Source organism: Oncorhynchus clarkii, chromosome 28 (assembly GCF_045791955.1).
Source record: "Oncorhynchus clarkii lewisi isolate Uvic-CL-2024 chromosome 28, UVic_Ocla_1.0, whole genome shotgun sequence".
Lineage (NCBI taxonomy): Eukaryota > Metazoa > Chordata > Actinopteri > Salmoniformes > Salmonidae > Oncorhynchus > Oncorhynchus clarkii.
The window spans coordinates 1,613,646-1,638,832 of NC_092174.1; the positions used below are offsets into that span (position 1 = coordinate 1,613,646).

The following is a 25,187-nucleotide window of genomic DNA, read 5'->3' on the forward strand; positions in this document are numbered from 1 at the left end:
CAGATTTTTTCTGTATAAAACAATAACACACACAAATACAATATAGACATCAAACTACACATCCATATACACGTTAATATACACATCAAACTACACATCCATAATGCCGTAAATGTACACATCAAACTACAAATTCGTATTGACGTAAATATACACGTTAATATACACATCAAACTGCACATCCATATAGACGTAAATATACATGTTAATATACACATCAAACTACACATCCATAGACTTGAATATACACATCGAACTACACATCCATAATGACGTAAATATACACATCAAACTACATGTTACTATACACATCAAACTACACATCCATATAGATGTTAATATACACATCAAACTACACATCCATCTAGACGTAAATATACACGTTAATAAACACATCAAACTACACATCCATATAGACGTAAATATACATGTTACTATACACATCAAACTACACATCCATATAGATGTTAATATACACATCAAACTACACATCCATATAGACGTAAATGTACACGTTAATATACACATCAAACTACACATCCATATAGATGTAAATATACACGTTAATATACACATCAAACTACACATCCATATAGACGTAAATATACATGTTACTATACACATCAAACTACACATCCATATAGACATGAATATACACGTTAATATACAAGTTTATATACACATCCATATAGATGTAAATATACACGTTAATATACACATCAAACTACACATCCATATACACATGAATATACACGTGTATATACATATCAAATGACACATCTATATAGACCCAAATATACACTTTAATATACACATCCATATAGACGTAAATATACACGTTAATATACACATTAATATACACAACTACAAATCCATATAGATGTGAATATACACGGTAATATACACATCAAACTACACACCCATATAGACGTAAATATACACGTTAATATACACATCCATAATGACAAATATACACGTTAATATACACATCAAACTACACATCCATATAGATGTGAGTATACATGTTAATATACACATCAAACTACACATCCATATAGATGTTAATATACACAAACTGCACATCCATATAGACGTTAATATACACAAACTACACATCCATATAGACGTTAATATACACATCAATCTACACATCCATATAGATGTGAATATGCACGTATATATACACATCAAACTACACATCCATATAGATGTGAATATACACATTAATATACACATCAAACTACACATCCATATAGACGTAAATATACACGTTAATATACACATCCATATAGATGTAAATGTACATGTTAAATACATATAGATGTAAATATACATGTTAATACAGTCTTTTATAAAGGTTTCATAAAACCTCAATAAAGTATACTTAGTTTACCAAACAAAGCTCATTGGGTGACCAACGCTTCAGTAGTCAAATCTGCATCATTCACTCAACCATCAGTAATGTACAGAAGAACCTCATAACACGAAAAACTGTGTTTTCCATCAGCAAGGTTAACCACTGAGTTAGCATGTTTTTATTATTTATGTCGACAGTTTTCCGTGAAGATGAGTGGGTAATAAAGTTACAAACTGCTTACAAGATGACACAACAAACCTTAGGAGATTGCATAGCGGAGAAGGTACGGTGGGATTCGGAATGGTAGGTAATCTGTTTGTTAACTTGGCTTTCAAAGACCTTAGAAAGACAGGGTAGGATAGATATAGGTCTGTAGCAGTTTGGGTCTAGAGTGTCACCCCTGTCTTTCACGATAGCAGAATGGGCCTTCAGCGGGCGTCGCGCCTGAGGGGCCTGTTGGAATCCTTTGGCAGATTATGTTGGTATTCCAGTCGTACGGGCAGTAGAAGGGGTCCGGATATTGTAGCCCAGGAGTGAGCCGGGAGATGGTTCTAGCATGGGCTAGCCCCAGGCTAGTTGGTGCTAGCTCCGGGACGGAAACGTTAGCCAGGAGTAGTCAACCCTGGTTGTGGAAGCACCTCAAACTTTTTGTGTAAATATTTTTTGCAGACAAACTCAGTTGTAACACAAAATATATCTGTGGAATCACAACCATTGTGTCAAATGTGTTGTACGTCAGTTGTACAACCTAAGTGGGTAAATAGAGCGGCTGGATATCTCTCACACATCCCGTTTTCACCATTACTAATGAGCTTTGGTTGGATTATGACATATAGTGACAGTAGTCTATACCTTTTCTAGTACAGCAGAGTGGCTTTACCCTACGAGGGGTGGAGTTGGGGCAGGCTTGTGTTCTAGCCAAGCAATAACACACCTGATTCATGAAGCCTTGATTGAAGACTAGGATTAGATTATTATTTGAATCTGGTGTGTTACTGCTTGTCTGGAGCAAAAGCCTGCACCTACCCCAGCCCTTGCAGGGTAAGCTTGCTCATTCCTTCATTATGGCAGACAGCAGGTGATGAGTTTCACAATTTGAGTTGATAAGCTATATTTGATGTTTCCAAAACATTCATTCTCATTGTGATGATCAATTTAACACATGGAGTATAGACTAGTGTTCATCTGACATTCCCATATGACAGACCCAAGGGAAGGTTAGTTGGAGAAAAGCTGAGAGCGTTGGGATCGTTTTGTGTCAAGGATGCATGATGAGCCCTCCTGTGGTATCCTCAGCTTTGTATTTGTGGTGCATACTTTCCCTGTGGAGGCCCTTCATAATAATTAAACTTTCATAAGAGGTCATATGATATGGCTTACTGACTAGAGGAAAATTAGGATAACTTTTTTAAAATGTATTTCTTATTTAACTAGGCAAGTCAGTTAATTCTTGACGCACCCATCCCATTAGCAGGATCATTTTCATCAACACCCGCTGAATTGCAGTGCGCCAAATTCAAATTAAATTACTAAACATATTTAATTTTCATGAAATCACAAGTGCAATATAGCAAAACACAGCTTAGCTTGTTGTTAATCCACCTGGCGTGTCAGATTTCAATAAAGCTTTTCAGCGAAAGCATACCAAGTGTTTACGTAAGGACATCTCTCTCAGTAGACAGAATATTACAAACTCTAGCAGCCAAGTAGATTGGTCACGAAAGTCAGAAAAGCAATAGATTAAATCGCTTACCTTTAATCTTCAGATGTTTGCACTCACGAGACTCCCAGTTACACAATAAATGTTTATTTTGTTCCATAAACATTATTTTATATTCAAAATACCTCCATTTGTTTGGCGCATTATGTTCAGAAATCCACAGGCTCGAGCGGTCACGACATCGCAGACAAATTCCAAATAGTATCCGTAATGTACACAGAAACATGTCAAACATTTTTTTATAATCAATCCTCAGGTTGTTTTTAAAATATATAATCGATAATATACAGTGCCTTGCGAAAGTATTCGGCCCCCTTGAACTTTGCGACCTTTTGCCACATTTCAGGCTTCAAACATAAAGATATAAAACTGTATTTTTTTGTGAAGAATCAACAACAAGTTGTACACAATCATGAAGTGGAACGACATTTATTGGATATTTCAAACTTTTTTAACAAATCAAAAACTGAAAAATTGGGCGTGCAAAATTATTCAGCCCCCTTTAGTTAATACTTTGTAGCGCCACCTTTTGCTGCGATTACAGCTGTAAGTCGCTTGGGGTATGTCTCTATCAGTTTTGCACATTGAAAGACTGAAATTTTTTCCCATTCCTCCTTGCAAAACAGCTCGAGCTCAGTGAGGTTGGATGGAGAGCATTTGTGAACAGCAGTTTTCAGTTCTTTCCACATATTCTCGATTGGATTCAGGTCTGGACTTTGACTTGGCCATTCTAACACCTGGATATGTTTATTTTTGAACCATTCCATTGTAGATTTTGCTTTATGTTTTGGATCATTGTCTTGTTGGAAGACAAATCTCCGTCCCAGTCTCAGGTCTTTTGCAGACTCCATCAGGTTTTCTTCCAGAATGGTCTGTATTTGGCTCCATCCATCTTCCCATCAATTTTAACCATCTTCCCTGTCCCTGCTGAAGAAAAGCAGGCCCAAACCATGATGCTGCCACCACCATGTTTGACAGTGGGGATGGTGTGTTCATGGTGATGAGCTGTGTTGCTTTTACGCCAAACATAACGTTTTGCATTGTTGCCAAAAAAGTCCATTTTGGTTTCATCTGACCAGAGCACCTTCTTCCACATGTTTGGTGTGTCTCCCAGGTGGCTTGTGGCAAACTTTAAACAACACTTTTTATGGATATCTTTAAGAAATGGCTTTCTTCTTGCCACTCTTCCATGAAGGCCAGATTTGTGCAATATACGACTGATTGTTGTCCTATGGACAGAGTCTCCCACCTCAGCTGTAGATCTCTGCAGTTCATCCAGAGTGATCATGGGCCTCTTGGCTGCATCTCTGATCAGTCTTCTCCTTGTATGAGCTGAAAGTTTAGAGGGACGGCCAGGTCTTGGTAGATTTGCAGTGGTCTGATACTCCTTCCATTTCAATATTATCGCTTGCACAGTGCTCCTTGGGATGTTTAAAGCTTGGGAAATCTTTTTGTATCCAAATCCGGCTTTAAACTTCTTCACAACAGTATCTCGGACCTGCCTGGTGTGTTCCTTGTTCTTCATGATGCTCTCTGCGCTTTTAACGGACCTCTGAGACTATCACAGTGCAGGTGCATTTATACGGAGACTTGATTACACACAGGTGGATTGTATTTATCATCATTAGTCATTTAGGTCAACATTGGATCATTCAGAGATCCTCACTGAACTTCTGGAGAGAGTTTCCTGCAAGGGGCTGAATAATTTTGCACGCCCAATTTTTCAGTTTTTGAATTGTTAAAAAAGTTTGAAATATCCAATAAATGTCGTTCCACTTCATGATTGTGTCCCACTTGTTGTTGATTCTTCACAAAAAAATACAGTTTTATATCTTTATGTTTGAAGCCTGAAATGTGGCAAAAGTTCTCAAAGTTCAAGGGGGCCGAATACTTTCGCAAGGCACTGTATCAACTGGGACTGTCGCTTCAATAGGAGAGGGAGAGACAATGGCTGCCCCACTCTGTTGTGCAAGCAAAACTCTGCGAACACCCAGCTATCCACTGACGCATGTTATCTTTCTCGCTCATTTTTCAAAATAAAAGCCTGAAACTATGTCTAAAGACTGTTGACACCTTGAGGAAGCCATAGGAAAACAAATCTGGTTGATATCCCTTTAAATGGAGCGAAGGCAGGCTATGGAACATGGAGCTTTCAAAATAGAAGCCACTTCCTGGTTTGATTTTCCTCAGGTTATATCAGTTCTGTTATACTCACAGACAATCTTTTGACAGTTTTGGAATCTTTAGAGTGTTTTCTATCCTAATCTGATTATTATATGCATATTCTCGTTTCTGGGCCTTATAAATAGGCAGTTTCAAATGGGTACATTTTTTAGCCAAAAACAAAAATCCTGCCCCCTACACTCAAGAAGTTAAGATCAAATTCTTATTTACTATGACGGCCTGCCAGAAGGCAAAAGACCTGCGGGGACGGGGGCTGGGATTAAAAATAAAATACAGATATAGGGCAAAACACACATCATGACAAGAGACAACACTACATAAAGATAGACAACAACATGGCATGGCAGAAACACATGAAAACGCAGCATGGTAGCAACACAACATGGTAGCAGCAGAACATGGCAGCAGAACATTATGGTAGCAGCACAAAACATGGTACAAACATTATTGTGCACAGAATGAAGAGAAGTGTTTTTTCCAGCTTGTTCCAGTCGCTAGCTGCAGCGAACTGAAAAGAGGAGCGACCCAGGGATGTGTGTGCTTTGGGGACCTTTAACAGAATGTGACTGGCAGAACGGGTGTTGTATGTGGAAGATGAGGGCTGCAGTAGATATCTCAGATAGGGGAGAGTGAGGCCTAAGAGGGTTTTATAAATAAGCATCAATCTTGCGACGTGTATACAGAGATGACCAGTTTACAGAGTAGTATAGAGTGCAGCGATGTGTCCTATAAGGCGCATTGGTGGCAAATCTGATGGCTGAATGGTAAAGAACATCTAGCTGCTCAAGAGCACCCTTAACTGCCTATCTATAAATAACATCTCCGTAATCTAGCATGGGTAGGATGATCATCTGAATCAGGGTTAGTTTGGCAGCTGTGGTGAAAGAGGAACGATTTACGATAATCTAGATTGAACCTTAGCCTGCAGCTTTGATATGTGCTGAGAGAAGGGCAGAAGGGCAAAAGCAACTTTTTTAGGAGGCAGATTCCTTGTAGAAAATCCCAGCTAGCTAGCTAACGTAGCTAGCAAGTCTCTGGCCGTCTCTTCCACGTGGAAAAGGATGTTGTTAGCTAGCTATATCTTTTCATTGTCGGCAAATGGTTCTTTATGACGTCCAAACAAAGTTTGTCCTGTGGCTGTTGTATTTTGGGGATTCTGAGGAGGACATCTTCTCTGCACAGATGGAGGGGGCTTCAAAGGCCTCTGCATTTGGTTGGGGTGGCTGTGATACTCTCCTGCCATTGTTAGGCTCAAAAGTTTTCACACCTCTCACTTCAGTGCTAATTTCAGTCAGATTCTTTCCTAGCAGCTTGATAGCTTAGTAGCCTTATTTATTAAGCTTTATATAACAAAATGACAGAGAGAATTATTGTCTTTTACTTTTTGGCTTCAGAAAATAGGTTCAGACTGAACATTACTCACACCGTTTTGTGTTGGATGGTATTTCCGGGTTCCGCTGTGTTTCTTCAGCAGGTACTGCTATAGAACTGCTATTTGTCGTCCAGTGGTTTTAGCGTTACATCTCTGATGTTTGTGATGTCGTCATCAATGTTGGTTTCATGAATATTATTGTTTAATGTAAAAAAAGAAACAAAAGGATCTCATCTAGTTCCCCAAAGCCCCCTACTTTCAGGCCACTTGTTTTAAGGAGAGCCTCGACAAGTCTCGACTCGTGTCTGTGACCCACACAGGTAGAGAACATTTTTGCAGTTCCAATGTTGTCTATTTTCCAGCCCAGGTCAGTGCTGTCGACACTCTTAGAATTAGTAGTGACTAAGGCACTAGCGGTGTCACTACAGATCCGAGTTCAATACCGGGCTGTGCCGCAGCCGGGCACGACTGGGAGACCCATGAGGTGGCATACAATTGGCCCAGCCCAGCGTCATTCAGGTTAGGGTTTGTCCTTGTCCCGTCGCGCTCTAGTGACTCCTGTGGCGGACCGGGCGCATGCAATCTGACACGGTCGCCAGGTGTATGGTGTTTCCTCCGATACGCTGGTGCGGTTGGCTTCCGGATTAAGCGAGCAGTGTGTCAAGAAGCAGTGAGGCTTGGCAGGATCGTGTTTCGGAGGACGCACTGTTAGAATTATAAATAAATATGTAATATGCATAAACATTCAAGGAACATTTTCCCATCACTAATTAAAATGTGTCTGTTATCCATCCACTGTGTCTGCATTGTGACCAGATTTCCTGGTCCCTTCCTTTATGCAAATTATTTCACAGCTTTTCCTTCAAAATAATATGATTATTTTTAAATTGCAAGACGCATATTGATGAAATCAGACAATGGTTCCACCTGTCAATGATTTTACAGGGTGGAGTAATGCTGATTTAAATGGTTTCTCTGTCCAGACCTGTCTACACTTGTAAGGTGTCCAGACACAATGTGTGTCTAACTACCTTCGGAGCTGGGCAGGATGATATGGTCACAATGTGTCTTTTGATTGTCGCCACCTGTCTAAAAATGTGGTCACAATCAGAATGTGGACATGATCATGACAAAGAAAGCAAGGTAGAACCAAGTATAATGAGTGCTTTTGTAAACAAAGTGTGGTCAGAGTGATGAACTGCTGACTCCATATTAGGCTTTGCCCCATTTAGGCGTTGTGGTCTAAGTAATGGAGGGCTGTCTTTCCAGATCAGTTTGTACCATCCTCATTCTCTGTGGTCAAGGTAATGACAAAGTGCCTCAAACAAACCTTTGCCCTAGATAAGGTATGTGCATGATGCTAGTATTCAAACCCCTTCCCCTTTTCCACATTTTGTTATTCTAAAATTGATTAAATAACTTTTTTCCCTCATCAATCTACACACAATACCCCATAATGACAAAGCGAAAACATTTTTTTTTTCAAATGTATTATAAAATAAAAACGGAAATACATAACTTACATAATAAGTATTCAGGCCCTTTTCTATGACACTCGAAATTGAGCTCAGGGTCATCTTGTTTCCATTGATCATCCTTGAAATGTTTCTACAACTTGATTGGAGTCCACCTGTGGTAAATTCAATTGATTGGACATTATTTAGAAAGGCCCCACAGTTGACAGTGCATGTTAGAGCACAATCTGGGGAAGGGTACCAAAACATTTCAGTTTTTTAGTTTTTAATACATTTGCAAACATATCTAAAAACCTGTTTTTACTTTGTCATTATGGGGCATTTTGTGTAGATTGATGAGGGGGGAAAAACTATTTAATCAATTTTAGAATAAGGTTGTAACATAACAAAATGTGGAAAAAGTCAAGGGTCTGAATACTTTCCAAATGCACTGTAACACACTCCATTCATGTGTCGCTAGCGAGCCCTAACCTTACCTTCACAACGAAACCATGGAACTGACCATTGATCAGGCCAGAGTAATTTAACCCTAATCCTAACCCACTGTGGCTTCAGACAGTGTTAACCCTGTGTTTGGTTTTGGCTGTCAAGCTATGCTTTTTGGTGTTCTGGACGCCTCACATCTCGGAGAGGATCCTAGTAGACATCATTGGTGTGGACCATGCCTTCGCAGAGCTCTGCGTCCCTCCACTGCTAATCTTCTCCTTCTTCCCTGTTCCAGGTAAGATCCAAGTAGGGAATCAGTGGAAGTGGAATGTTTGAATTTGTCAACAGGAATGTAATTTTAGTTGTTGTCCACCCTAACATTAAAGGTAGACTCATCCTACACAGGAGGGAAACTTCCTGCTTACCAATGTAATTTATACATGAAAGAAAAGCATGTATTTATTTTACCATGACAGTGACCATCCGGGCTCACCTGACAGGCTGGCTCATGACTTTGAAGAAGACCTTCGTCCTTGCTCCCAGCTCTGTCCTGCGCATCATCGTACTGATCACCAGTCTCATTGTACTCCCTTACATGGGGTAAGTGAAGTGCACACTTCTGCTTTCACGGGTCTCACAAGTGTTCACTTAACTACTTGCCAATCTTTTGAGCATGGAGCTAGTGTCATTAGAATGATGTGAAAACCTCAATGCTGTGAGTGTGCGCTCAATATCTCAGAACAAGTGTTCAACTTATCATTCACTAGGCTCAAAATTGGCCACTTCACCTCTGATTATTTTTTATCTTACTCCCATGCTTGGGCCTAGTGTTCACTTAGCCAGTTACTAGTTTCAAATCTGTCAATTATTATTTTTTTGGTTCTTTGTGGCTCAGTTGTTAGAGCATGGCGCTTGCAACGCCACAATCGTGGATTTGCTTACCACTGGGGTCACCCATATAAAAATGGCATGCATGCATGACTGTAAGTCGGTTTGGATAAAAGTATCTGCTGAATGACATTTGTGGCCTAATATATTGGCACCCTTGCGCATTTCTTAAATAATTCACCATTTCTTCTAGAAATTGAAAATAACTTTTAGTCTCCACACCTTGTTATTGGATTTTCAACATTGCAGAACCAATTTTATTTTACAGCTTCCCTGCCTTGAATCCTCATCTTAATAACCATTAGTGGGGAAAATGCTAAACTGACCCAAGATCTGTGTTCACGGGCGACTTCACCCTACACCAATCCGAGGCACCATTGCAATCATTGGCGCCACCTCCTGGACGTGAAGTGTTTTTGTGCAGACACGTGGGAAGGTTGTGGAGAAATGTATTGTACATCCGTGTGTGAACTAAGCGCTAGTCTATAAAGTCACCAGTCTACTTTTTGTCACGCTTCAGTTGCTCTTCAGTGGACCTCATAACTTAGTGAACCAGTGGGACTATGTCCCAAATGGCACAGTAATCCTTACATGGAGCACTACTTTTGACCAAGGCCCATAGAGCTCTAGTCAAAACTAGTGCAGTATATAGGAAATATGGTGCCATTTGGGACAAAGTGTGGGTCAGTACAAAATAACTGCTGCATTAAAAGTGACCATAAGTTAGTTAACTATTTTGTGGAAAAAATACAGTATAACTTTGCTTACATGAGGTTATCTTACGGTCTTTACCGGGATGCGTGATTCAAGTATTTAGTTTATTTTCAGTAATACATATAGTAATACACAAGAAGTGTGAATGCTGGCTAACTGAAGGTGTATGAAAATATTTTTACTTTTACTTCACTACATTCCTTATGAAAATATTATACTTTTTGCTCCATACATTTTCCTTGACCCCCAAAAGTACATGTTACATTTTGAATGCTTAGCAGGACAGGGAAATAGTCAAATTCACGCACTTATCAACTGAACATCCATGGTCATCCCTACTGCCTCTGACCTGTCGAGTCACTAAACACATGATTAGTTTGTCAATTATATCTGAATGTTGGAGTATACCCCTGGCTTTACGTACATTTTTTTTTTTAAACAAGAAAATGGTGGCGGCTTGTCTTCTTAATATAAGACATTTTGAAATGATTTTTACTTTTGATACTTAAGTATATTTTAGAAATTACATTTACTCTTGATACTTAAGTACATTTTAAACCAAATACTTTTAGCATTTTACTCAAGTAGAATTTTACTGGGTGACTTTTATTTTTACTTGAGTCATTTTCTATTAAGGTACAGTGCCTTGCGAAAGTATTCGGCCCCCTTGAACTTTGCGACCTTTTGCCACATTTCAGGCTTCAAACATAAAGATATAAAACTGTATTTTTTGTGAAGAATCAACAACAAGTGGGACACAATCATGAAGTGGAACGACATTTATTGGATATTTCAAACTTTTTTAACAAATCAAAAACTGAAAAATTGGGCGTGCAAAATTATTCAGCCTCTTTACTTTCAGTGCAGCAAACTCTCTCCAGAAGTTCAGTGAGGATCTCTGAATGATCCAATGTTGACCTAAATGACTAATGATGATAAATACAATCCACCTGTGTGTAATCAAGTCTCCGTATAAATGCACCTGCACTGTGATAGTCTCAGAGGTCCGTTAAAAGCGCAGAGAGCATCATGAAGAACAAGGAACACACCAGGCAGGTCCGAGATACTGTTGTGAAGAAGTTTAAAGCCGGATTTGGATACAAAAAGATTTCCCAAGCTTTAAACATCCCAAGGAGCACTGTGCAAGCGATAATATTGAAATGGAAGGAGTATCAGACCACTGCAAATCTACCAAGACCTGGCCGTCCCTCTAAACTTTCAGCTCATACAAGGAGAAGACTGATCAGAGATGCAGCCAAGAGGCCCATGATCACTCTGGATGAACTGCAGAGATCTACAGCTGAGGTGGGAGACTCTGTCCATAGGACAACAATCAGTCGTATATTGCACAAATCTGGCCTTTATGGAAGAGTGGCAAGAAGAAAGCCATTTCTTAAAGATATCCATAAAAAGTGTTGTTTAAAGTTTGCCACAAGCCACCTGGGAGACACACCAAACATGTGGAAGAAGGTGCTCTGGTCAGATGAAACCAAAATTGAACTTTTTGGCAACAATGCAAAACGTTATGTTTGGCGTAAAAGCAACACAGCTCATCACCCTGAACACACCATCCCCACTGTCAAACATGGTGGTGGCAGCATCATGGTTTGGGCCTGCTTTTCTTCAGCAGGGACAGGGAAGATGGTTAAAATTGATGGGAAGATGGATGGAACCAAATACAGGACCATTCTGGAAGAAAACCTGATGGAGTCTGCAAAAGACCTGAGACTGGGACGGAGATTTGTCTTCCAACAAGACAATGATCCAATACATAAAGCAAAATCTACAATGGAATGGTTCAAAAATAAACATATCCAGGTGTTAGAATGGCCAAGTCCAGACCTGAATCCAATCGAGAATCTGTGGAAAGAACTGAAAACTGCTGTTCACAAATGCTCTCCATCCAACCTCACTGAGCTCGAGCTGTTTTGCAAGGAGGAATGGGAAAAAATGTCAGTCTCTCAATGTGCAAAACTGATAGAGACATACCCCAAGCGACTTACAGCTGTAATCGCAGCAAAAGGTGGCGCTACAAAGTATTAACTTAAGGGGGCTGAATAATTTTGCACGCCCAATTTTTCAGTTTTTGATTTGTTAAAAAAGTTTGAAATATCCAATAAATGTCGTTCCACTTCATGATTGTGTCCCACTTGTTGTTGATTTTTCACAAAAAAATACAGTTTTATATCTTTATGTTTGAAGCCTGAAATGTAGCAAAAGGTCGCAAAGTTCAAGGGGGCCGAATACTTTCGCAAGGCACTGTACATCATCATCTTTTTAAGTGGGAGAACTTGCACAATTGGTGGCTGACTAAATACTTTTTTGCCCCACTGTATATACTGTACTCTATATCATCTACTGCATCTTGCCTATGCCGCACAGCCATCGCTCATCCATATATTTATATGTACATATTCTTATTCCTCTACACTTGTGTGTATAAGGTAGTTGTTGTGAAATTGTTAGATTACTTGTTAGATATAACTGCACGGTCGGAACTAGAAGCACAAGCATTTCGCTACACTCGCATTAACATCTGCTAACCATGTGTATGTGACCAATAACATTTGATTTGATTCACTGTGGTGCATGTACTTTCTTCCAAAACCAGCAGTAGAAATCTTCTAGCCTGGAATCCAACATCTGCCCTCATCCTCTCCCCATTTACACTTAATATTCATTTAACCCCCCCCCCCCCCTGATATATCAAATGAAATGCCAAGGCGGCATTTTGATTGGCCAGCTCAATACCGTGATAACAATGCAGACAGGACTTGACCTTTTCCCCCTCTGACAAAATTAAGCTGCTTTAAAGAAAGCCCCACCACATTCACTTACAACACATAATTGACCAATGTAGCAAGGGGTGGCAGTTAGGGTGGCCAATGCCAGTGGGACGCAGAGGAATGAAGGGGGACAGATTTACCAGGAAGAGCGGGGCAATTATAATTTAATCTCGCTGTGCAGCCGATGACATAAACGCCCCGGTGCTACGGTGGAGGAGGGGCCCCGTCACCACTTCATTACACCTTGCATTTCACAACTCAATTAATTGGCAGGCGAATGAAGCCAGTGGATAACAAAACCGGACCATGAGTTTCTAATTGCCTCTGCGCTCTCTGATATGAATGGCTGGTTTGTGGGTGCAGGAAAAGCACCAGGGTCACAATGTCGCTTAGGGTGAAGAAGGAATATGTGGCTTGAATGAGGACTTCGGAAGGTATCAATCTCTGCTTCGGTGATTGGCCGGCAAAATTGCATTGTCATCAAAATGGGGCTTGGTAATAGCATCACAAAGTTCTGGTTAGCCTCAGTACCTGCCAGGAATCTATACCGAATTGGATTTGAAGTAGATGTGGTTGCATGTGGGCCTGTTTGCGTGCTCTCAATCTCTTAAAATAATCCAATCAAATTACATCTAGATAAAAGAAGCCGAGAACAGAGAGGATCAAATGGAGTTACACCTGCATCAAAAAGGTGGTTGCGGTGCTCTTCCTCACTTTTAGTTTTCCTTAACTGACAGTTTACTTATTGGAAGAGTGTGAGCTAATCCGTGGTAAATTAATTATGAGGGATCAAGGCAAGATTAATGACACCTGTGAGCCTGGTCTAAGTTTAGCCAACACTTGTCTTTGTAACGCACAGGTAAACCCAGACGTCAGCCCTTTCCTGTGGGAGACGGATGGCGCCATTAGTTTGAGAGTGGTCTAATAATGCACTCCTAGTTAGGGAGAGTTCAAAATGGCTTCCTGTAATGGGCTGTGTAATAGGTAAACGCCGACACTCATATAATGAGCAAGTCTGAAGAATCGTCAACAGTGGAATACGGCCACTGCTGTTTACCCTTATAATCAGAATGAGGAAGTATTGAAATGTTATGATGTCCGCTGACTAAGACTAATGGTTTGAGAAACGCACGCTATTGGCAAAGAAATTAGATTCAACTTTCAACTGCTTGGGTCGTGATGATTGGGGTTAGGAGTTAGAGGAAAAGTAAACACTGTGAAAGAAACCAATCAAATGCACAGCACTTCAAGGTACAAAAAATGATAAATGTATGCACTCACTACTGTAGTCGCTCTGGATAAGAGACTAAAATGTAAAATGTAAGCTCTGGGGTCACGTTTCAATAAATTACCTCTATAGTCCTTTACCTCTATAATTCTAAATGGCCAACTGATCAAAATGGTATATTCTTACAAGTACCTAGGCATCTGGTTAGATGAAATGCTAAATTTTAAACAGCACTGTGAAAATTTGACTAAGAAACTGAAGTTGAAATTTGACTTCTATTTTAGTGTCACGAACCTCGCCGAAGATGGTGCCTCTTCCTGTTCGGGCGGTGCTCGGCGGTCGTCGGCCGCCGGCCTATTAGCTGCCATCGATTCCCTTTCCATTTGTTTTTGGTTATTGGGTAATTGGGTACACCTGTTTTGTGTTAGGGTTTGTTTGTAGGCTATTTAAGGGCACTAGGCCCGCTGGGTATTTGTGCAGGCTTGTTTCTTGTTACTCTGTTGGATGGTGTTATTTTGTTCGTGTCTTTATTCTCCGGACTATTTTTGTCCTGTTGTTTGGACTGGTAACTTGTATACGCCCTGTGTGTTGGCGTGACCGTTTTTGTTGCGCCGGTGAATAAATTTGACAAACGACTGAACCCTGCTCTCTGCGCCTGATTCCACCCACCACTCCTAGTTTATCGTAACATTTAGGAACAAATCTTATATTTCTATGTCAGTTAGGATCTTGTGCAAGGGGCATTTTGATCCGTATTGGATTGTGGTAACATTTTAATTACATGCGATCCTCCGCCAGTAACCTTAAGGTGCTGGATGCTGTGTATCACAGAGCACTTCGGTTCATAACTAATGCAAGACCACTCACCCATCACTGTGCACTATACAACATGGTGAAGTGGCCCTCCTTTCATACTAGAAGACTTAAAGGGTAGGTAGCATAAACGTTAACCACATGTAACATATGGATTTGCATAAGAATCCACATCAAAAGTCACAATGCAAAGTTACACCTCACTTTTACATTTTTCTAGTTATTACATAAAACTGATCAGAATTCGGAAGAATGCCAAAGTCATGCCGGAAAAACATTTGTGGGGTGTGATGTAATATGGAGGACCTAGCAAGCCAGCCTATTCCCTATAATGTAAACTCCAACAGAAATAACTTAAAATGTATAACTTGAACTCATGACTACTGGTTTCAATACAATATTCAGCCAACTTACAAGCAAATCATTTATGAATGTATTGTTACAAATCAGCTTGCAAGGTTGCTAGCCAACTAGCTTGCTAACGTTAGCTTCAGTCCTTGCTTGCAACACTCACTGCCGAGGAAAACGCTACCTGCCTGAATGCATAGTGCCAACTGTAAAGTCTGGTGGAAGAGGAATAATGGTCTGGGGCTGTTTTTCATGGTTCGGGCTAGGCCCCTTAGTTCAAGTGAAGAGAAATCTTAACGCTACAGCATACAATGACATTCTACAAGATTCTGTGCTTCCAACTTCGTGGCAAAAGTTTGGGGAAGGACCTTTCCTGTTTCAAAATGATAATGCCCCGTGCTAAAAGGCGAAGCATGTAGTGTATAAAGTAGAGAGAGCGGAGACTCACCGTTTGACGGCTGAGTTAGCTACCAAAGTCAAAGTTTTTTATTTGTTAAAAAAGTTTGAAATATTCAATAAATGTCGTTCCACTTCATGATTGTGTCCCCCTTGTTGTTGATTCTTCACAAAAAAATACAGTTTTATATCTTTATGTTTGAAGCCTGAAATGTGGCAAAAGGTCGCAAAGTTCAAGGGGGCCGAATACTTTCGCAAGGCACTGTATCTTTACTTTTACTCAAGTATGACAGTTGGGTACTTTTTCCACCACTGCGTAGAAGATGCACCAAGTTAACAGTATTAGTGGGTCAATTTCCACAGCAACCAGGAGTGTTGAAGCGTGAGGCTAAACTTCTCCTCTGTTTTGGTCCCGTTGCTACCATGTTGTAGCAGCATGAAGCTGCGCGCGTACATGTCCTTGGCTTACATTGTAAGATTTGTATTTCAGGGTGCATGGAGCCAGTCTGGGAGTTGGGTCTCTCCTTGCCGGATTCCTTGGAGAGTCGATAATGGTGGCAGTAGCTGCCTGCTATGTCTATCGAATACAGGTAAGGTGCACAGCATAAACCACATGGCAATCTGGGGCCTAATTTATAACACATTCGTAAGCACATATTTGATAGTAAATTATGTGTTCAACAATATCCATAGCAACAATTTGATTTATAAAAATATGTAATTTATATAGATTGTGCATGAAAATGTGGGATTTATAAATTAAAAACATGGTTATTTGTGACTAACACTTTATGGGTGTTTACAATTCTTAAACCACTTTCACATATTTTAAGAAAATATCGTATGCAGAAATCTACTATAAAAATGTAAGAACTTTTTAGAAATGAGCCCCTGATCCGCTAATGTTGCACCATGAATGAATCTGGATCAGGGGCTCATTTCTAAAATGTTCTTACATTTTTATAGTAGATTTCTGCATTAACTTACCAGCAAATGGATACTGTTGCAATTCACTTGCAGTAAACCGTGGGAACCCAACCTGATTCAGGACTCCACATAGACCTTAAATGAAGATGTTTCATAATGATATTTGTGTATTAGTCATCAAACCTGGAAAAGGCAATGGCATGGGAAATATTACTATTATTTAACAGAGCACAAATATGTTATACTGTATGTGGCTTGATCGCTATAAGACAAGTTATTGCTACAATTATCCAGTTGTAAACTCTCCTAAGAGAACCAAGTAAGAAAGAAAGTAATCATTATCAGTTATCACATAAAATAAAGGTGAAATAAAAAATACACCATTTTGTTCTAAGTGTTTATAACTCAGAGGTGATAAAACACATTTTTCCTCCATGTAGAAAAAAAAGAAAGACACAGAAGTTGAAGAGGTGGGGGAAGGGGAAGAAGACTCAGCACCAATGAATGATGTGCGGCCCCGGCGACGAATGGACGATATCGTGGAGGAAGATGAGTGAGCCAAGGATGCTGAAGGATTCTTGAAGGACATGCTGGGGGATAGTACAAGGGAGTTCCCTTGTTTTACTGGGGCAGTTTTTCAATCATTTTTGGCAGCCTGTTGATACCCCCCCCTTTAACCTTACTCTCCAAACCTCATAAACTGTGTATCTAAACAACACTCCTTTAGGTTTCATCTGAATTGCTACCAAGCCAGCGAAGCATGGTAAAGATGCTAACTTGTACCAAAGCAAATGTTGCTCATTTAACTCCATATGTTCACCAAACTTTTCTGTGCTGCCGTCCTCTACTTTTATGAGCTATTATGAGGAAACACACAATTTTACTGTACTGTACAACTTCAACCGCTTGAAAAACATATATTTTGTTTTACTTTGAATGTACAAGATAAGTAATGAGAATAAGTAATGATGCTGAGGTAGGTCTTTGTGTTGTGACCTTTTAACTTTATTTATTTTGGCTGTACACCAGTTGGGGAACAGTTTATGGTTCCCAATAAAAAACAATAAAATAACAAATATGATATATTAACCACAGATTTCTATCAAAGTTGAGAATGAAAAAGGGAGTTTGAAATAGTTTCCTGGTGTGCGAGTGATGGTTTGGTGCCATTATAAAACATTTATATTATAATGTTGTTGATGTAAGAAAACATTGTCAATTTCTGTATAAGTTATGTTAACTGAAATGGCGGGGAGGGGGGGGGTTGACTGGACAACAGTTGTTTCTTGTTTTTATATCATGTCTGTTGTAGTATTCTGTTTAATTTCGATCTCAGGATGTAACTCCATGATACATACCGTGTGGTGGTGTCGTTGTTGATCTCCCCCCACACCCATTCTGTATTATGAACTCTCCATTGCCGATGATGCACAAGTATTTAAAAGTGTCTGAAGCTTCTGTATGTTTTCTATAGATTGTAGTGAATAGCGAAGTCTTACCAACTCATGGGGCCTTTTGTATTTAAAATATGACCGCTAAAGCCCTGTCCAGTGTAACAAGAGCAAATATGACTTCTCTTATTATTGTCTATCAAAGGGACAGTTCTATTCTACAATGATTAAAGGGTGATTCCGTTGTTTAATTTCCCTCAGAGTGTTTTTACTGTAGGCTAGTATTTTGTCCCCTTACATTCAGCGGCTGCTAAACATTTTTAGCTAGGCATTCAAAAGTTCCTTTCTACCCAAGGGCATCCACACTTTTGTGACTGAATTGCCGTAGCATGGATAAGAGTGGTCAGGGATCCCACTGTAGTTGGTTTTGGATCTGTACCTCATTTAGATAGGAAGCTATTGCAAACAAGTCTTATAAGTAATCTATATTATAATACCGTAAAACATAAACTCAGGGATTTGCGTCCTAGAAATTTTGAAAATATTTTCTTAATTTTGGGCTCAGAAGAGGCACATAGACCTAGGCTACTAGATTCCACTGTTTGGTATTTTGGTTTATTTTACCTTATTTTGGTGTGGTCGGTAACTGGAGATAGATTCTCTGAGGTGTCAGGAGACACTAGAGTCACTCTCCAACACAGGAGGTTGGTGGCACCTTAATTGGGGAAGACGGGCTTATGGTAATAGCTGGAACAGAAAAATGGAATGGCATCCAACTAATTTGATGCCATCCCATTCACTTCATTCCAGCCAGTATTATGAGCTGTCCTCCCCTCAGCCTCCTGTGCTCTCCACTAATCTCTCATAGTGAGAGTCAGTCTCCACCAGTCTATTAGTCAATCATTCTCCACCAATCTATCAGTCAGTCATTCTGCACCAATCTATTAGGTCATTAGGTCACAGACAGACTGGTAAGATTGTCGACCGTCTGCAGGCCGGGGGCACCTCTTGCACAGACGGCCGGCCATAATTTGCAAACCGATTCTACATTTAGAAGCAAGCAAAAATTACTTCTGTCAGTCGCTATAACACACCGCGCCGACAGCAAGCGAATGGCAAACCAAAAGCCCCTTACTGTGCAGACCAACAATCAATCTGCTGAGTTTTCTCCTTTAGAGTCATTCTCCATTAAACAAGCCCGGAGTCATAGACAATCTCCACCATAGAGTTAGATAGAGGACACATTTTTGCCATTATGGCATCTGTGACAGCATGGGCAGCGCCATTGAGGCTATCTCCATTTAAAGCAGTCAATTGTCTTATTCTTTTGTGTTAGGAAAAAGTGTAAACCTAATTGCTTTGATGCACCTGCAGTGCTGGAGTCCTGAACCAAATCTTGTGTGTAATTTATTTATTATCGCCACTAGATGGCGGTGATATAGACACTTAAAGCCATTTACGAAATATACGCAAACCAATTTGAAGAAGACAGTGCTCTAAGTATTGGCTGATTGCTTCCAACCCATTGGCATCCCCACCCAGTTGACCACTTTAAAATGTTGGAAGCCCTCAATGGCAAAGTCCATGTTATCCAATCTAAACTCAGCAAAAAAAGAAACATTTTCAGGACCCTGTCTTTCAAAGATAATTCGTAAAAATTCAAATAACTTCACAGATCTTCATTGAAAAGGGTTTAAACACTGTTTCCCATGCTTGTTCAATGAACCATAAACGAACATGCATCTGTAGGAACGGTTGTTAAGACACTGACAGCTTACAGATGGTGGGAAATTAAGGCACAGTTATGAAAACTTAGAGGACACTAAATAAGCCTTTTTACTGACTCTGAAAAACATCAAAAGAAAGATGCCCAGGGTCCCTGCTCATCTGTGTGAACGTGCCATAGACATGCTGCAAGGATGCATGAGTACTGCAGATGTGGCCAGGGCAATGAATTGCAATGTCCGTACGCCTAAGACAGCGCTACAGGGAGACAGGACGGACAGCTGATCGTCCTCGCAGTGGCAGACCACGTGTAACAACACCTGCACAGGACCAGTACATCCGAACATCACACCTGCGGGACAGGCACAGGATAGAAACAACAACTGCACCAGTTACACCAGGAATGCACAATCCCTCCATCAGTGCTCAGACTGTCCGCAATAGGCTGAGAGAGGCTGGACTGAGGTCTTGTAAGGCCTGTTGTAAGGCAGATCCTCACCAGACATCACCGACAACAACGTCGCCTATGGGCACAAACCCGCCGTCCTGGACTAGACAGGACTGACAAAAAGTGCTCTTTACTGACAAGTCACGGTTTTGTCTCACCAGGGGTGATGGTCGGATTTGCATTTATCGTTGAAGGAATGAGCGTTACATCGAGGCCTGTACTCTGGAGCAGGATCGATTTAGAGGAGAGGGGTCCGTCATGATCTGGAGCGGTGTGTCACAGCATCATCGGACTGAGCTTGTTGTCATTGCAGGCAATCTCAGCGCTGTGCGTTACAAGGAAGACATCCTCCTCCCTCATGTGGTACCCTTCCTACAGGCTCATCCTGACATGACCCTCCAGCATGACAATGTCACCAGCCATACTGCTCGTTCTATGAGTGATTTCCTGCAAGACAGGAATGTCAGTGTTCTGCCATGGACAGCGAAGAACCCGGATCTCAATCCCATTGAGCACATCTGGGACCTGTTGGATCGGAGGGTCAGGGCTAGGGTCATTCCCCTAGCGTGGTGTAACATCTCACAGCAAGAACTGGCAAATCTGTTGTGGTCCATGAGGAGGAGATGCACTGCAGTACTTAATGCAGATGGTGGCCACACCAGATACTGACTGTTACTTTTTATTTTGACCCGCCCTTTGTTCAGGGACACATTATTCCATTTCTGGTAATCACATGTCTGTGGAACTTGTTCAGTTTATGTCTCAGTTGTTAATCTTGTTATGTTCATACAAATATTTACACACGGTAAGTTTGCTGAAAATAAATGCAGTTGACAGTGAGAGGACGTTTCTTTTTTTGCTGAGTTTACATAGGTAGTAGTAGGTGAGTCAGACTGACAAAATGCATCTAATTTGCTTATTTCTCAGCGGTGCCAACAGCAACCCGCCTCGGCCTCCTCACCTAATTGGCTATCAAGTTCAAAAAAGTTAGGTGAATCAGGTGGGAATCGGATGGAAAGTGAGTGTGTTGTTTGAGATGGATAAACAAAAGGCAAGACCAAGTGGTGCACAAAACGCAGCAAATAAACTTAATCTGATCAAGCCCGTAACAAATTACTGAAGATCAGCAGATCAGCAAAGCTACCACCTCGTCCTCGACTGATAAAATACCAGCGCAGGTGGAGGCCTACTTAAGCAACAGCTAGCACTAGCAACCTCCCAGTCCCGATAGAGACCTCACTGCCTGGGCCCATCCATGACAGTGGCCTTACTCCTCCTCTTCTTCCTCCTCTTGAGAATAGTGACAGTTCCTCTAATGAGAGTGCCCGCCCTCCTTCTCCTCCTCTCCCAGAAAACCAAGCTGATGACTGCTGAAGAACCAGCAGCGATAATGAGAGCAAACCCCCCCTTTCTGTGTCAGTCTCTAAGAGCCTTGCACAACTGGATTGTACAATATTTGTGTCCCGTTTCAGTAAACTAGGCATATGTCGCAAGTCACGATATATATATACATACATATATATGGGAGGCAGGCAAATACCTTTCACTGAGCTGTGTAACAACAGACTGACAGGGGTGAGACAATTAATTATAATTTATATTTTGTTGTTTGCAGGTGCACTATCCTTCTGACCCTATACAGCCAGGTCCCATCTACATTTTAACTCCTCGCAAGTATGCCTTATTTGGTGTCTGCTGTGAAGGAATACCACAACAAGTCAACTACTTGATTGATGAAGGCATGTCATCCAGCAAAGGCAGCAGAGCAGTCATCATGTGAAGGACAGCATTGTGACAGGGGTCAACATTCCACAGCCGGTTGGACTAGAGCATGGTACAGTACTGGTGGAAAGCTATGGCTGGCAACAACACCTGAGTCCGTACTTCAGGCCGCTGCCACAGATGAAGTAGTACCAGCACTTCAGGTGAATATCATTTTCATTGCATTGCATGAGGTTATTCTTCTTATCTAAACTTGGGGGGTGAGTTGATGTTGTACAAGGTTGTAATGTATTGTTTATTTTTCCTGTTTTACAGCTTCAACGCTCCCATAGATGGGAGGAAGCTATCTCTGCACTTAGGGAAAACTGAAGCAATTATTTTTGGATCCAATCCTAAATTGTGTATGTCGTCTGAAATTAGAGTGGAGTTAGGAGGTGAGGTGCTGACTACTATAACCTCTGTTAGCTACTTGGGATGTATCGGGTGCACCTCAGCCACGCTCAAGGAAAGTTAACAATATCATAACCGCCATCGATAAAAGACAGTACTGTGCAGTCGTCTTCATCGACCTGGCCAAGGCTTTCGACTCTGTCAATCACCGTATTCTTATCGGCAGACTCAATAGCCTTGGTTTTTCTGACGACTGCCTCGCCTGGTTCACCAACTACTTTGCAGACAGAGTTCAGTGTGTCAAATCGGAGGGCATGTTGTCCGCACCTCTGGCAGTCTCTTTGGGGGTACCACAGGGTTCAATTCTCGGGCCGACTCTTTTCTCTCTATATCTCAATGATGTCGCTCCAGTCTGTATACTTCTGGCTCTTCCTTGGACACTGTGCTAACTAACCTCCAAATGAGCTTCAATGCCATACAACACTCCTTCTGTGGCCTCCAACTGCTCTTAAACGCTAGTAAAACCAAATGCATGCTTTTCAACCGTTCGCTGCCCGTACCCGCCCGCCCGACTAGCATCACCACCCTGGAATCTTCTTTCTATTTCGCAACAAAGCCTCCTTCACTCACGTCGCCAAACTTACCATAGTAAAACTGACTATGCTACCGATCCTCGACTTTGGCGATGTAATCTACAAAATAGCTTCCAACACTCTACTCAGCAAACTGGATGCAGTCTATCACAGTGCCATCCGTTTTGTTACCAAATCACCTTATACCACCCATCACTGCGACCTGTATGCTCTAGTCAGCTGGCCCTCGCTACATATTCGTCGCCAGACCCACTGTCTCCAGGTCATCTATAAGTCTATGCTAGGTAAAGCTCCGCCTTATCTCAGTTCACTGGTCACAATAACAACACCCACCCGTAGCACACATTCCAGCAGGTATATGTCACTGATCATCCCCAAAGCCAACACCTCATTTGGCCGCCTTTCCTTCCAGTTCTCTGCTGCCAGTGACTGGAACGAATTGCAAAAATCGCTGAAGTTGGAGACTTTTATTTCCCTCACCAACTTTAAACATCAACTATCTGAGCAGTTAACCGATCACTGCAGCTGTACATAGTCCATCTTTAAATAGCCCACCCAATCTACTGACCTCATCCCCATACTGTTTTTATTTTATTTACTTTTCTGCTCTTTTGCACACCAGTATCTCTACTTGCACATCATCATCTGCTCATTTATCACTCCAGTGTTAATCTGCTAAATTGTAATTATTCGCTCCTATGGCCGATTTATTGCCTACCTCTTCATGCTTTTTGCATACACTGTATATAGACTTTCTTTTCTCTACTGTGTCATTGACTTGTTTGTGTTATTGGCTTGTTTATTGTTTACTCCATGTGTAACTCTGTGTTGTTGTCTGTGTCACACTGCTTTGCTTTATCTTGGCCAGGTCGCAGTTGCAAATGGGAACTTGTTCTCAACTAGCCTACCTGGTTTAACTAAAGGTAAAATAAAAAATAAAATAAAAAAATCCTTGATGGAAGCTTGGGAGGTGTGAGCATGGCCAATAAGGTGCTAGGGAAGGTTAATGTCAGGACTAAGCTTTTGTCTGGAAAGTCCAAGCTGCTTGATAAGGACTCCATGAAAGTGCTAGCTCCTGCCCTCATTCAATGCCATTTTGACTATTCTAGTACTTCCTGGTTTGGGGGCTTATCTAAACTTATGAAGAGGAAGCTCCAGATAGCCCAGAATAAGTTGATCAGGGTAGTATTGAAGGTGAGTCCACGTACTCACATTGGCAGGAGCTGCTTTCAGGAACTAAACTGGCTGCCTGTTGAGGCTAGAGTGTCCCAGATTAGACTAGGTTTGGTTTAAAGGAGTATTTATGGTCCTGCGCCCAGATATCTAAGTGATTACTTTCCTCGTGTTAGGGATGCACACAATCACAGCACCAGATCAGGTGTGTGCTGATGTGTGCTTATACAGGTTCAGGAGTAATGCTGGGAAAGGTACTTTCTTGTATACTGGAGCCTCAGAATGGATTGAGTTGCCTCTGCCTATAAAAACAAAGTCCTCTATGGACAGCTTTAAAAATAAAGTAAAAATATGTTTGATGTCTTCTGTGCCCATATGAATAACCCCTATGATGTAACTGGAATGATGAGATAGATGTTCTTCTATGTATTTGTTTTATTATTTCACTGACATACTGTGTTTGATCTTGTCTAGCCATCTCGTGTCAAGAGGACCACAATGGAAATAAGTTTCAGAGTTTATTGTGTGTTATCCTCAATGATTCTATTCATGTGTATGTATGGCTTTTAAGTTGTATGTGTGCTTGTTTTTTAAAATGGTCAAATTAATTAACGAAACAAAATTTGTTCTTAACTGACTTGCCTAGTTAAATAAAGGTAAAATAAATTAAACTGGGGGTTATAGCATTTCTTTCACATGACCCATCAATTTAGACAAGTGTGTCGGGTAAGCATCATCTAATGTTTTTCTCTGGATACTTTCTGTTTATCTGGAATTTTTCCTTTTGACCTCACATATGAATCCTTAAAGAGATGGGTGGGGCTAAGGCTTAAGAGGGTGTGAACAATGCTGAACGGGTGTAGACAAAGGAGCGCTATCCAGTAGGTACCAAAATATTCAAAGGCATTTTCTTAAAAGGGATTTTACAAGTTTGTAAACTTTCAAAGCAGAATTACTTTCCCATTGTTCCTCGAAAAATGCAGTATATGATATACCAAGTCTCTACTTTTATCCAATGTAAAAAACAAAAACAATTTCAAATGTTTCTACATAAGAACGATTTGAGCCGGTTGGTCACATTTGCACATTATTCTTAAAAAAGTGTTTTCAA

The 25,187-nt window shown here is 40.8% G+C and overlaps 1 protein-coding gene across 1 annotated transcript in view; it reads left to right on the plus strand.

Annotated features, from left to right (window-relative positions):
• Positions 1–18,276, plus strand: part of LOC139387144 (ANKH inorganic pyrophosphate transport regulator b) — a 100,911-nt gene extending 82,635 nt beyond the window's left edge. Inside the window, exons 9-12 of the mRNA XM_071133172.1 lie at positions 8,700–8,829; positions 9,011–9,134; positions 16,198–16,297; positions 17,075–18,276. Coding sequence (XP_070989273.1) covers positions 8,700–8,829; positions 9,011–9,134; positions 16,198–16,297; positions 17,075–17,191 — 471 coding nt within the window. The 3' untranslated portion in view covers positions 17,192–18,276. The remainder of the gene's footprint in view (positions 1–8,699; positions 8,830–9,010; positions 9,135–16,197; positions 16,298–17,074) is intronic.
• Positions 18,277–25,187: the final 6,911 nt, after the last annotated feature.